The 14,286-nt window shown below is 41.9% G+C and overlaps 1 protein-coding gene across 1 annotated transcript in view; it reads left to right on the top strand.

The window, feature by feature from the left end:
• Nucleotides 1-12,555, top strand: part of LOC133131684 (tumor protein p53-inducible protein 11-like) — a 59,655-nt gene extending 47,100 nt beyond the window's left edge. The window contains exons 4-8 of the mRNA XM_061247090.1: nt 2,875-2,933; nt 3,154-3,202; nt 4,784-4,880; nt 6,777-6,878; nt 7,859-12,555. Coding sequence (XP_061103074.1) covers nt 2,875-2,933; nt 3,154-3,202; nt 4,784-4,880; nt 6,777-6,878; nt 7,859-7,992 — 441 coding nt within the window. The 3' untranslated portion in view covers nt 7,993-12,555. The remainder of the gene's footprint in view (nt 1-2,874; nt 2,934-3,153; nt 3,203-4,783; nt 4,881-6,776; nt 6,879-7,858) is intronic.
• Nucleotides 12,556-14,286: the final 1,731 nt, after the last annotated feature.

Here is a 14,286-nt window from a genome sequence, read left to right as displayed (position 1 = left end):
CAATCATTCCACAGTCACTTAGATCACATTTATTCCCCATTTTGACATTTGGTCTGAACAACAACTGAACCTCTTGACCACATCTGAATGCTTTTATGCATGATTGGCTGATTAAATATTTGCATTAACAAGCTGGTGTTTAAGTCGACCTAATAAATTGCTCACGGAGTGCATAAGTCATTGTAACTTTAATTACAGTGCTCGTATATCCCTTTAATTATTTATATATCCCTGCTATGTTATGACACAACTTAATTGTCTTTTTCAATAATCTGTTACCTAATGTTGATTGGTTAAAAAAAGCATTATTGTTACAAATTATTCTAATCCATCTCACGTGATTCTCCATTAACAAGTCACATACCTATCAGAGCTCTGCATTGTTGTAATTGATTTAAGCAGGCTGGATACAAATAAGGAAGAAGAAGATGTACTTTATTGAACCCCATGGGGCAATTTGTCCTGCATTTCACCCATCCTAGGTACATAGGAGCAGTGGGCAGCCACAGTGCAACTCCCCGGGAGCGATGTGTTATTGTGTAATAATAAAATTATTATTTTGTACATGGTTTTTCTTGTTATTTTGCTTGATGCTTTTTTTGCATGACGCTTGTTGATAATTTTGGGGCTACTATTCTGATAGACTGGTATTAGGGGATTCTAATGCAGTGTTCCAGTCAGTCTTAATGCCACTTGAAGACATCTGCAAGTGTGAAGCCCTCAGGCGTGAAGTGACTGTGAACTGCTGATTTTTTTTTATTCCTTACTAAGGGTAATGGTCTTCCTTGCCCAACTACAGTTGAGGTTAAATATAGTTTTCTATTAATACATTACGGAAGATTAAATTGAGTTCCTGCCTCCTGCTTAATCTCCATCTGTGATTGATTCGAATTGAAAAAAAACTTGTTCTAATTAAAAAAACTTCTCTTTCCATTACTGTGTTTAATACCCCCCAACTGTACTAGCACTCTGAGCCATATAATTCAAGTTAGCTTGAGGTTTTCAAGTGTCCGATGTGCCCCAGAATCCGACCACAGCTGGCAGCACTTGGCGTTATCTCCCCGGAGGCAGTGACCGTGCAGCTCAGCCAGCTGAGTGAGGCTGCCAGGGGACACTGCAGGGTGATGTGATTGGGCCTTCCAACCTTCAGCGATAATAAATGACAAATCACGGCGAAAAAAGCAGTTGGAAACAAATTGCTTGATGTTATAGGACCTAAGAGTGATGTCGTGAAGCAAGTCTGGGCCCTGTTTAACGTACAGTGGGAGCAATAATTATTTGATCCCTTGCTGATTTTGTGGGTTTGCCCACTTACAAAGAATGGAACTGTGTATAATTTTAATCATAGGTACATTTTAACATTGAGAGACAGAATATCACAAAATAATCCACAATAACTATTAATTTTATAAATTTCACATGAAATAAGTATTTGATCCATAGAACAATAGGACTTAATACTTGGTGGAGAAACCTTTGTTGGCAAGCACAAAGGTCAGACGTTGTAGTTTTTCACCAGGTTTGCACAGATCTTGGGAGGGATTTTGGTCCACTCCTCTTTGCAGATCCTCTCCAAATCCTTAAGGTTCCGTGGCTGTCGCTTGGCAACTTGAAGCTTCAGCTCCCTCCACAGATTTCCGATGAGATTTAGGTCTGGGGACTGGCTAGGCCACTCCAGGACCTTAATATGCTTCTTCTTGAGCCACTCCTTTGTTGCCTTGGCCGTATGTTTTGGGTCATTGTCATGTTAGAAGACCTATCCACGACCCATTTTCAGTGCTCTCACTGAGGGAAGGAGGTTGTCAGCCAAAATTTCCTGGTACATGGCCCCATTCATCCTCCCCTCGATACCGTGAAGTCGTCCTGTCCCCTTAGCTGAGAAACACCCCCAAAGCATAAGGTTTCCACCTCCGTGCTTCACGGTGGGGATGGTGTTCTTGGGGTTGTACTTAGCATTTCTCTTCCTCAAACACGGCGAGTCAAGTTGATGCCAAATAGCTCTATTTTGGTCTCACCTGACCACATCACCTTCTCCTAAGCCTCCTCTGGATCACCCAGGTGTTCTTTGGCAAACTTCAGACGGGCCTGTACATGTGCCTTCTTCAGCAGAGGAACCTTGCGTGTGCAGCAACAACACTACAACCTTCACGGTGTAGTGTTTTACTGATGGTTCTCTTTGTGACTGTGGTCCCAACTGCCTTCAGGTCATTAACAAGCTCCTCCTGTGTAGTACTGGGCTGATCCCTGACCTTTCTCATGATCATTTATATCCCACGAGGTGAGATCTTGCGTGGAGTCCCAGACCGAGGGAGATTGGCGGTGACTTTGTGTTTCTTCCATTTTCTAATAATTGCGTTACAGTTATTAACTTCTCACCAAGCTGCTTGCTTATTTTCTTGTAGCCCATCCCAGCCTTGTGCAGGTCTACAATTTTGTCCTTAGACAGCTCCTTTGTCTTGGCCATGGTGGAAACGTTGGAATCTGATTGATTGTGTGGACAGGTGTCTTTTATACAGCTACATAACGATGCAACGAGTTGACACAGGTCTTTTGGGTAATGAGTTGAGATTAGGAGTGCTTCTTAATGGAAAACTAACTGGTCTGTGGGAGCCAGAATTATTGCTGATTAGTAGGGGATCAAATACTTATTTCATGCAAAAATACAATAATAAATTTATAAAATGTATATGATGTTGTTATTGTAGATTATTTTGTGATATTCTGTCTCTCAATGTTAAAATGTACCTATGATTGAAATTCTACACAGTTCCATTCTTTGTAAGTGGGCAAACCTACGAAATCAGCAAGGGATCAAATAATTATTGCTCCTACTGTAAGTCTTTGAAGTAACTGTTCCTTTTCCCCCCCCTACAGATAAGCCAAATGCTTGGGAATGAAATGAAATTTGCAGTGCGAGAGCCCTTAGGACTGAGGTAAGAGGCACTTCAACACCTGTGATTTCTGTGGGAGTCTTTCTGTGGGGGTCAGGTCACTATATCACATAGTCTCATTAGAGACTGTACAGTAAGTGGAAAAACTGTGTCTGTCCTAAAACCAGTGTCTTGTGCTCCTCTACATTTCGTGTGTGCTCATTGCCAGTATGACCACCTGTTTGCTGTCCTGTTACCTTCAGCAAAATGTATCGTTTTACAGGGGATGGATCCTCATTTCTGCCGTGACGTTCACAATTATGGCTTTAATGGTAAGTAACCCAGGCAGAGTAACGAAAACAAGAAATGAGAATGGGCGATTCAGACTACCTTAGGATTTCTGTACCTAACTTAACCCTTCCTTTTTACTATTTATGCATTCAACCAATTCTGATTTTAATGTTTTAGGACCTGTGTTGGGATTTTGAATTGTCTAGTCTCTAAGACAAGAGCGGAAATACTTGATGCGTGATACCTTTAGTATTATAGTACACATATACTGATATTAATTAATCAGCGGCACATGGCTTTTAAACTATCCAATATGACAATGTTTATTTGAGCACATACCAGTTTGGCTTTAATCTGCATACATGCATGTAAGTCATACCCATATTTGCTATAATATACAGTATATGTGTGACTGTGTATATATTTGGTATAAAAATATGCATTCGAGTGTGTTAAAACATTGCAAATACAAAGCCTGTTCACTGTTCCCTTTGTGATTTCATGCTTATCTGCACTGAGCCAAAGTCTTCTAAACTTCCCAGGCCAGTTCCCAGGCCTCAGCACCACAGTACTGTCCAGATTGACATGTGTTTCCTGTAAGTGTGAGGGAGTCCCCCACAGTGATTAACACGGAGTTCTCCTGGCGCTGCTCAGACGTCTGCCTCGGTCCCTCTGGAGTGGAGTGGGGGCTGGTGTAGGAGCCCCCGCCCGTCAGTTTGGCAGACAGCTCAACACCGCACTACACACTCGCCTTGCAGGCCTAATTGGCTGAGAGATCCGGGGCGGTCATGGTCTGGCGTGTTGTGGGCGTGAGCTTGGAGAGACAGAGACCGAGGCACAGGCTCAGACAGTCCAGGCAGCTCCAATTAGACTGCGCTGTGTGTGCCTGGCTGTGGGCTGTCCTTCTGCTCTCTGCTCCCTAGAGAGGTCTTCCCCAGGCACTTGGCTAGGCCAGTCCTGTAGCACTGTTCTTTTTTCCTCCGGTGAACTCCTTTCCTCTCTTAGACCAGCCATCTGAGTTTTTCATTGCACCGTGACTTTTCAGTAACAATTCTTTTACCTAATTGTTTTGCGCATGAAGAGAGCACACAGGGGTAATAATGCATTCATTAATTTGCTCATTGAATCTTTTCAGCTTGTTGACTTGGATGAAAGTTTGACTAAATAAATACACGAGCTAATGAATTTATTCATTCATTAATATGTTCACATGTAACTCCGGAGCGCAGTGTGTGCACTTGGATAAGGAGCTGGGGTTGTAATTCACAGGTTTCGGAAAGGCTGTTATACCCATTATGATTCAAAATAAAAAATAAAGATGACCTCCCAAGAGGGGGTATGTGGTTGTATGGATAATGTGCTTCATGCTTTGGATGAAGGGTGTCTGCAAAGAAAGTAAATATGTGAGGGGTATGTGGCCTACGGTACGTGCAGTGTAAACAGCGCCTCCCAGGATGTTGACGTAGTTGTTATCGTGTGGTGGCCGCTGTGGGCATGGAAAAGTCTCACCATGCCACTGCTAACTGTCAACAGTCATCCGACAGATGTGTCTGTTTAGTGGGGATCGGGTGACTGTGGTGTGAACCCGCTGACAGGACGCTGTGACGCTCCCTCTCTCGCAGGCGCTGGTGTTCCCAAACCAGCTCTATGAGATGGTGTTCGACGACCAACTCTCCACCACACGGGTCACGGTCCAGCTCTACGGAGGAGCTCTGCTGAGTGAGTGTCTCCTTCCTTCTTTTCGCTTCAGCTCAGCCTCTTGTAAATATTCGTTATGATATATGCACGTGTTAAAATGCAAAATAAACATTTAGCCAACCTCAAACACGCACCACGCATGCAGGCACGCACTCGCACACACTCACACTCACACACACACACAAGTAAATAGAAATTGACCGAATAGATGCTTGTCGTTTTTTTTTTTTTTTTTTTTTTTTAAACAATTCCAGACAGACATCTGCTGAGTCAAATCGCATATGCATTAAGCTTCAGTTCATGGTTTAAAGGCCAACTGCATTAAACTCCTGTTGCAGAGAGCAGTGGGGTTGCTCTCGACATTCATATTTAGCAGTAGGGTTTAGTATTTAATCATCACATTTGGCTTCCTCCCTGGGCACTGAAACAGACTGGGTTCAATGATGAAGTGGCAGGTTGGCAAGCGGGTCAGGGATCTTTGACTGTGTTTAGAACAGTGCCACAGGAGATGCTAGCTATAAAATACAGTCTGATTGAGCCACCAGATGCAAGGTTTCTCAACACTGCACACTTTTTACATTTTACATTATAGCCAGCTCTGTGTGGCACCAGTACGCACCCCCACTGATTGTAGTACTGCATGTGGACCTAAAATTGGGATTATTATAACGTCTTACTTCTACTTTATATGTTATTTGGCAAAGGAGTGAGAAGTGCGATTTGGGGATATAAGCGCTTATTTTAGCAGCCTCCTTTAGGAACAGTAAAGCTGTAAGAGGCGTCACTTGGCACAGGTCCACAGCAGCACTGCTGTAGCCGCCCGGGATGGGGAACCGTGGAAACAGATGAGTTTGTGGAAGTGTGAAATTTTGAAGTGCACAGCATTCATCTCCCATATGAGACGTTCCCAGTTGCTGGCAATTTCTAAAAGAGTGTAGTAAAAATAAATATACATTTTCCACTGGTACTGATTTCACAGCCTTTTGGCATAGAACTATATTGATTATATCTGGAGGGGTGAGATTTACAAAGATGGTGCTTCATCAAGAAGGCAAAGCCCCAAAGCACACATTCATTCAAGCCAGTTAAGTAAGAGCTTATTGTTAGATCTATCAATTTCTTGGACCTAACTATTTTCAAAGGTCACGATGGTAAACTTGAATCTACTATATTCTGCAAACCCCTGAGTAGAAACTCTTTACTGAGAGCAGATAGCAAATATAGTACCAATACTAAATTTGAGAATTATGTCTGTCAGATGCAGAGTACATTCCTTCAGAGAGGCTTTGATCACCATTGCATGAATTGTACCGGCCATACTGACAGGAAGTCCCTCCTTTCCAAAGGAGTTATGGGTTCCCTGGTTATGGGTATGCACTTTGTTGTACGTCGCTCTGGATAAGAGCGTCTGCCAAATGCCATTAATGTAATGTAATGTAATGTAATGTAATGAGTTCAATCCAGTCGCTGAGAAAGTGAAAAATATCATTTTTAAACATTGACCTCAAAGTAGGTGTTATAAAGTAAAAATGTTCCTAATAAAGTGCTCCGTGAGTGTATATAAATGTATTCGGGTTCATTCAGAGTAAAAGAAAGGAGATGGCATGGCCTGTAGAACCGGATGGGATGCCACTGATGTCAGTCATGTCAGTGGAGTGCTCAGGGGAAGGGCGGCAGGTTGACTAATTAGATTTATGAAGGAACAGGAATAATAAAATAAGACTGGAATGTCTTCTTGATCCACTTCGCTCTGGGAAACATGAATGCTACAGTGGTTACTACATGTTTTCACTGCTATTACTGATACTGCTCATCGCTGTTATTGCTGATTATTACTGATCTGCCAAATGACTAAAATGTAAAAATGTTAAATGTCATTTGCAGATCGTTTGAGTGTTTGTTTGCTCCGGTCCACAGGTATTTCTCTAATAATGTGGAATGGCCTGTACACGGCTGAGAAAGTCATCATTCAGTGGACCCTGCTCACAGAGGCCTGCTACTACGGAGTGCAGTTTTTAGGTGAGCTTTCTCAAGCATTTCTGTTTAGAAATGACTGGCCTCTAATGCCTTTATCATTTTGATTTGACTGCTCTTATTGTGCCAGCGGTTACCTCACTGCAGTGGTCACCAGCCCTGTTCCTGGAGATCTATCATCCTATAGATTTTCACTCCAGCCCTAACAAAGCACACCTCATTCAGCATTTTCAGACCTCATTGAGCTGCTGATTAGTAGAGTCAAGCATGCCAAATTAGGGTTGAAGAGAAAAGTTTCAGGCCGGTAGCTCTCCAGGAAAGGGTTGGTGACTCCTGCCTTAATTTGGGTAAGGGGTTACTGATGGGTCATGGGAGGAGCTGAGATGGATCATGAGATGCATGAATGAAATAGCTTACTACTCAACACGCATTCACTTGTCATATTAACCACCAGATGGTACATGGTACACTGTTTTTTTTATATTTTTTTTTATTTTTTTTATTTTACAGTGCCCATTCATTTGTTTTGGAATGTACATGCACATAGTATAATTCCATATTTTAACATCAGGCTATGCTTTAATAAGGTTGATTACTGTTAATATTTTTTGCTCATAAAGTGGGTTATGGTTCAGAAGGTTTGCTAATCACATGTCTTAGCATTGGTTACTCCAGGTACAAAGCTGCCTTGTGCCGTCATTTTACAGAGGTACACAGCCCTCTAGTGGCTGCTGGCTTTAAGTACATCTGAAAGACAGCAACGTACTCCCATTATGTTTTCATAATGCACTGCTATGATACGCACGGCCAAAGGATGGCAGCACATCACAGTTCCTTAAAAAATTGTTCACACAGTATGCAGTATGTTCCTGTTGTACGTATATGAATATTTCAGTTTGATTGGTTGAAATTAGCCAACCCACAGCATATAATCGATGTACCACTGTGAGTATAGTACATTTACAGTAAACGTATGTGTATTTATCGTTCATAAATCTCACTTCCTCTGTGTGTGTCGTTGCCAGTGCTGTCCATCATCCTTGTGGAGATTGGCTCAGTGTCCAGTGCTGCCATCCTCCTCCTCCTCAGTCAAGTGTTCTTCCTCATCATCAGTCTTGCCTACTACTACCACCTGGGACGCCGCCCAAAGAAGACCTAAGAAACTCAACATGCATTATGAGAGAGTTTTTTTAGGGGGTGGGGGGTGGTAAGGGTGTTCAGTAACGGTGCAGAATGGGATGGGGTTTGTTCTGTTAAATGGCCGGTATCTTGCCCACCTCCACATACACCCACCCCCGTCCATAGGGGCCAGTTCAGATCCTCTCTATTTACATATAAGATCCCCTCCTCTCTTTTGGGGCCACACGGTTGGTTTCCCACTCCACCTGGCACTGGGAAAATATCAGTGAATGTTGGTCTAGTCTCTTTGCATGTATTGTTTATTTGCTTTCTCATTAGTTTTTGCACAGCATGCGTTGGGAGTTTCTCTTTGTGGAGTTGAACAATAGAATATGTACAGTACAAAGATGGTACACGTGCCTCTGTCCAGCTAGCTCTCTCATCCCTGTCAGTGTTTTCTTTCCATGCATAAAATATGTTCATGTTGCTAAATCTGTTGATGTGGAGTGAGAACAAAATGGGAAAAAGTAGTATCCTGTACATTGTTGTAGACATTCCAAGGTCAATATAGATGCTGCAGCCAGCTAAGCAAAAGCTTATAGCTGATGAGATGGTGAGCTGTATAATTATTGCTTGGCAAACTTCATCTGTCTGGCATTTATTGACTATATATTCTTTTTTTTCACCATAGGGTTGACATTGTTCATACTAGTTTGTGAAAGAGATTTTTGTTTATTTGTTTGTTTCTATATGCAACATAATGCACTGTTGTTTGCTGTCTATTTAGTTGTTTTGCAGTACAGTTCCTTAAGATGGCTTGCCAAACATTATCAACACCCCTTTACATGATAACATTAAGACTAGAACACAGCAGTATGATTTAAGGGCCCAGGAACCAAGAGTCTTGAACCCAGAGCCTCTCGCTGCCACAGGCTGGTAGGTGTGTACAGTTTGATTGGTCGAATTCAAACCCCTGGAACTGTGAACTAGACACGGTAACTCCAGGTCAGTTGTGTTTTTTCCAGCTGCTTTACTCTGTAAATTCAAACCTTTGTGCCACATGTTGATGACAAAAGAAAACCATTTTGATCTTCTGCTGTATGGATTTATAATACAAAATGTACGTATTTGTTCATTAATAGGACAATTTCATTTCCTACCTTGTGTATGATATCTGGGGACACCTACTTTAATGCAGGTCTGCTAAACATTCACTTTTTAAGTGGGGTGTTTAATTGAGCATTCTGTAATCCACATAAGTCACTGTGGCTCTGAGCATACCTAATATGAGAGCCCAGAGCAAGGACCAGGATGTTTTATATTATGTACATGTATTTCATATAAATGTTCATTATTTAGAACGACTGCAGAGTAGTGTTGTATTCATTGTACTGTTTCTACCTTCATTTATTTCTGTACATTCTAGAAGTGAGGACCAATATCTTTTTTTTCTCCATGTTTGAAGGTTTTTGTTTATTTTTCATACTTGTGTAATGAGATGAAGTACTTATCCAAATGAATCTATCTGTAGGAGTCGCTACATAACCTGCAGCTATGTACCTTTGGACTGGGCTGATTGCATAATGAAACAAGTGAACCAACTCTGGGGGAAAAACTTCAGAAAACATGTTTCCTTCAAAGTTGAGAGAGCCAAATCTATCAACCTCTATACTTTTATAATAGACTGAGTAGAGTATACGCATATAAAATTATAACTGAAAATGGCCAGTGAAGTCTGCTCAGACAGGGGTCAGTCTGCTATAACAGCAGGCCTTGAGAACTGCAGAAAGATCTGAGAAACCCACAATGCATTATGAGTTTTTTAGGGGGTGGGGGTGGTAAGGGTGTTCAGTAACGGTTCAGAATGGGATGGGGTATGCTCTGGTAAATGGTCAGCATTATGCCCACTCCACATACACCCACCCCCATCCATAGGGACCAGATCAGGTCCTCTCTATTTAAAATAAAAAGACCCCCTCCTCTCCGTTTGGGTAATCACAGGGTTGTTCAGCCAACATTTGTCTTTGAAATTGTTGAACGAGCACAAAGCCATGTCCACCTTGAGCCTTGATGAGTATGTGCACCTGGAATACCAGGAAACAAAAGTGTTTTCACTGAAGCAGCTTTATGTTTTTAGACTCTGTTCTAACTAATTATAACCCTCAAATACTCTTGAGATAGGGACCGGTATTGCATGCTTCCCTGGCTTAAGCTCTCCCTCATTTGTTTGCGCGTGTTTGTAGTTAGATGCAACTTCAGTAGCATGGTTTTAGGTAGAGAAACTGAGAAAAAGAGATTCTTACTGCTTTGTACTTTCTAAGCACAGAGCTTGTCTGGTGTAGCACAAGAAACTATACTGTTTTATTCACTACAGTGCAGTATTGCATTCACAAACGTATTAATGTAGCAGATGTTTAAATCTTAACATATCATTAGTCTTGCCTTAACTTTCAAGAAGCAACAATGTAAAGTGAACTGCTCTTGTTCATATGAATGTAAATAGTGTTAAGCCATTGGTGCTGAGATTTTTGTGACAGGCACAGGGAATATCTAGCTCATTTGTTTGACTGAAATTGAGGTTCTTTTTAGAATGGATATCATAACTTTCCTCTTGTAGTATGTCTTCTTTCATTTTTACATGTGAAAATCGATCTTTGCATATGTTTTTTGTCCCTCAAGCTTAGTAGAATAGTAGAATATGTGGCACGTTCTACCGTAAGCAAGTAGCATATCTCTATGTACAAGATAAAAAAAGGCAAGGAGCTGTTAACTGTTGGAGGTTTTATTGTTTGTTCACTAAATTTGTTCACTGAATGCTACACACTCTGTCTATGCCTTTTCTCTGTGGACACAGTGGAGTTGCGTGGGAACCTGTTTTTGTGGGTGTGACCGGTTTTCCTTCTTTCTAGGTAGCTTTTTGTGGAGGAAGCTGACTCTATTCTTAGGGAAGGCGAAAGGCTGGACTGCAGGCCACCTTGAGTTTCAAGAACTCAGGTTTCTGTGGAGTTTAGGCCAGCATGTGAGCCAGCAGTGGAGTCATCCACTAACCGCCAAAATGTCTGGAGTCTCTATAATACGGGTGGCTGGTTAAATGACTAGGTTCAGCAGCTGCTTTGGAAGGAGGGGTGGAAAGCGGTATGGAGCCGTAGTTATTTTGGCTAGCTTGACCTGCTGCAGAGTGCAGATGTTCTGGTTTGTACAACAACCACCCTTGTAAATGTAAGATTCAGGGCTTGCTGGGCTTTTTATGATTTCTCTCTGTCCCCGCCTGCTTCCCCAGAAAAGCTTTAATTTTACAGTTGCTCTGTTTCTGTAAAAAAACGCATTAATTAAAAATCGCTCAGGCAATGTTTGGAGCTGGCACAGAGGGAATTTGTGTCTACACAAATAGAAAACTCTGTTAAAAATCATTCCTTGTGGGTCACAGGTGTCAAATATTAGTCCTGGAGGGACTTCATTTAAGTAATTGTTTGGCTAAAAAATCCACATACTTTATTCTCTTGGCCTTAATTGGCGGTTGATTGAAAGGAAACCACAAACATTCTTCGGAATGTATTTTGACATGCCTGTCATATGATTAACAGATACAACATACACTCAGTAAGCACTTTATTAGGTATGTATTAGATCTTAAGTTTTCTGCTGCTGTAGCATATCTTCTTAGAGGGTTGACGCATTTGTGTTCAGAGCATCTCTTCTGCATACCACTGTTGTAATGTGTGGCTTTATTGTCACCTTCCTGTCAGCTTCGACCAGTCTGGCCCTTCTCTCTTATTAACAACGCGTTTCTGCTTGCTGAACTGCTGCTCACTGAATGTTTTTTGTTTTTCACACAATTCTCTGCAAACTGTTGTGCGTGAAAATCCAAGGAGATCAGCAGTTTTTGAGTTACTCAAACCACCCTGTCTGGCACCAACAATAATTCCACAGTCACAGTCACTTAGATCACATTTCTTCTCCATTCTGACATCTGGTCTGAAAAACAGCTGAACCTCTTTTGTGCATTTAGTTGTTGCCTCATTTTTGGCTGATTATATATTTGCATTAACAAGCTGGTATACAGGTCTACCTAATAAAGTGCTCTGAGTGTATGTAAAGTGTTACATTGCATTAGATAAGTAAAGAGATTAGCCGTCTCTCCTTTATGTTGCTGTAAGTTTGGCTAGCCTTTATCTCTTCATCAATTTCTAGCAAAAACCATACTGTAATGTTCTCATAACATTGGTACATTGTTATTGAAATGTGAAGAGGCTGCTGACAGGATTATAGAAATGTTGTGAGAATGTTATGTGATAGAAGGCTCAGTGCATATCATACAGGCACCAATGGTAGAATGTCCAGGGTGGGAAATGGTTTCACTCTCCAGCTGTTTAAGTCAAAATGTTTTGTGTAATTATTCAAATGCAATGTCAGTTTGTTCTAAATGTATCTATATATTTATTCTACTTGAAAGGGGAATGGCTGTTGTAATTTGCATAGTTTTGCTTTGCTTTTGCGTGATAAAAACATTCAAATTATATATTGTGCTACCTACTTTTGAAAAAACCCAGTGGGACATTGTGTATGTTTTCTGAAAATTAAAAATATTCTTTTTTTTTTTGGACGATTCCTTGTCTTTCTTGCGTCATGTGGAAGGCATGCATTGAACCTGACATCAAGATCAAAATGCCTGCCAAGATGAGTTTAGAAGTTATAAGGCAATGCTGTAACACAGGTTTCTTGAGAGATCTATGAACAAATGACCTGCAATCCCGCTGGTGGCCTACAGGGAGCAGACAGTACGACTCCCTTTTCATGAAAGAAGGTGTCTGTTCAATTTCATGGGATCGTAAACACTCTGTGGAGGGGCAATGATGTAACCTAACTTAAGCAGGCAAAATGGTATTTTGCCAACCACTTTGTTACCTGTGACTTTTTGTTTGACTAAAATAAGCTCCTGGCTGTGGAGAAAGTGGGTAAGTGTATTATTTATTTTCCATCTGACTTGAAGGTTTGTTCTGTTGAAAGTGCAAATAACTGGAACAGAGTCACAGATCCAGAGTCATGGTGGGTTCACACAGAAAAACTGGTCACAGTGTGGCAATGAATTATAACTCCCGACTCCTCTTCAAGAGTCAATGCTGATCTCAGATAAGGGACTGTTCCTGACGTAATTCCTGTCACAGGCAATACCTCCCTGTACCTCCCTTCAGGTCCTGAAGTCTCATGCATACCAGAGCTACATGCTCATACGTTTAGGTCAAGGGTGTGCAGAATCACTCATCTTCTGGATGATGGCTCCACCCCTCTGATAGTGCGCAGGCTCTGGAGCACAGATCCGTAAGCGCACCATGCTTCTGGATGATGGCTCCACCCCTCTGATAGTTCGCAGTCTCTGGAGCACAGATCCGTAAGCGCACCATGCTTCTGGATGATGGCTCCACCCCTCTGATAGTGCGCAGTCTCTGGAGCACAGATCCATAAGCACACCATGGCAGCTGCTGTGCATGCCTCCTGGATGCATGCGCGGCAAGGCAGCTGCACGCATCCATCTGCCAGTGAGCGGCTACCAGCCCACTCAGGCCAGATCCACCAGGTCCACAGCTCCACAACCTCTGTTGCAGGCCTGTTAGGTAGGACATGCACAGATTTCCACCATCCTGCAGCTGCACGATATACATACCATATACTACTGAAAGAAATGCACATAATATTATGTCATCAAGAGGAACTGCAAATTCACCACAAAACAAACAAACATTTCATAAGATGATAGCTTCTTCCCCCTCCTCGCATGAGACAAAACCTGCCTTGGCTATTTGCTTATGTGTTGTATTCATATCGGATTAAAAAGACAGGCCTCCACAGGCAAATGTCAGACTCAGCTCTCTTTCGAGAGTCTTTTGAGACCTGGGTTGAGGATGATAGCATTGCAACCTGTTGTCCTCTCCTCTCTCCAGCCTCTGTGTGCTGTGGCTTTGAGGGCAGGTTACAGTGTACTTAGTTTGTAGGGTGATAGGGGCTTAGTGTTGCATAGGAAATGTGTTTACAGAGGACCTGGCTGGGGCCTTCCCTTGGGGGTTGGGTGAATTCCTGGAGTGGCAGCCCCAAGGGTTTCCTGCTGCTATATATAATTCTCATTTAACATTGTTTGACAAATTAGGCCGAGAGGTATTTTCTTATTTGATAACCATTATGAAATTATTGTAACGCTACACTTAGATTTAATTTGTGTTTTATTTAAATGTGTGGCTGGAATGACATTGATTAGTTTTAGTGACTACTGTCACGCCCACTCAAATTCAAGTAATAAAGTCAAGAGGAGGCTTTATCATTACTAGTCGGTTGCACAAAA

Source organism: Conger conger, chromosome 6 (assembly GCF_963514075.1).
Source record: "Conger conger chromosome 6, fConCon1.1, whole genome shotgun sequence".
Lineage (NCBI taxonomy): Eukaryota > Metazoa > Chordata > Actinopteri > Anguilliformes > Congridae > Conger > Conger conger.
This window is presented reverse-complemented; position numbering and strand designations above follow the sequence as displayed.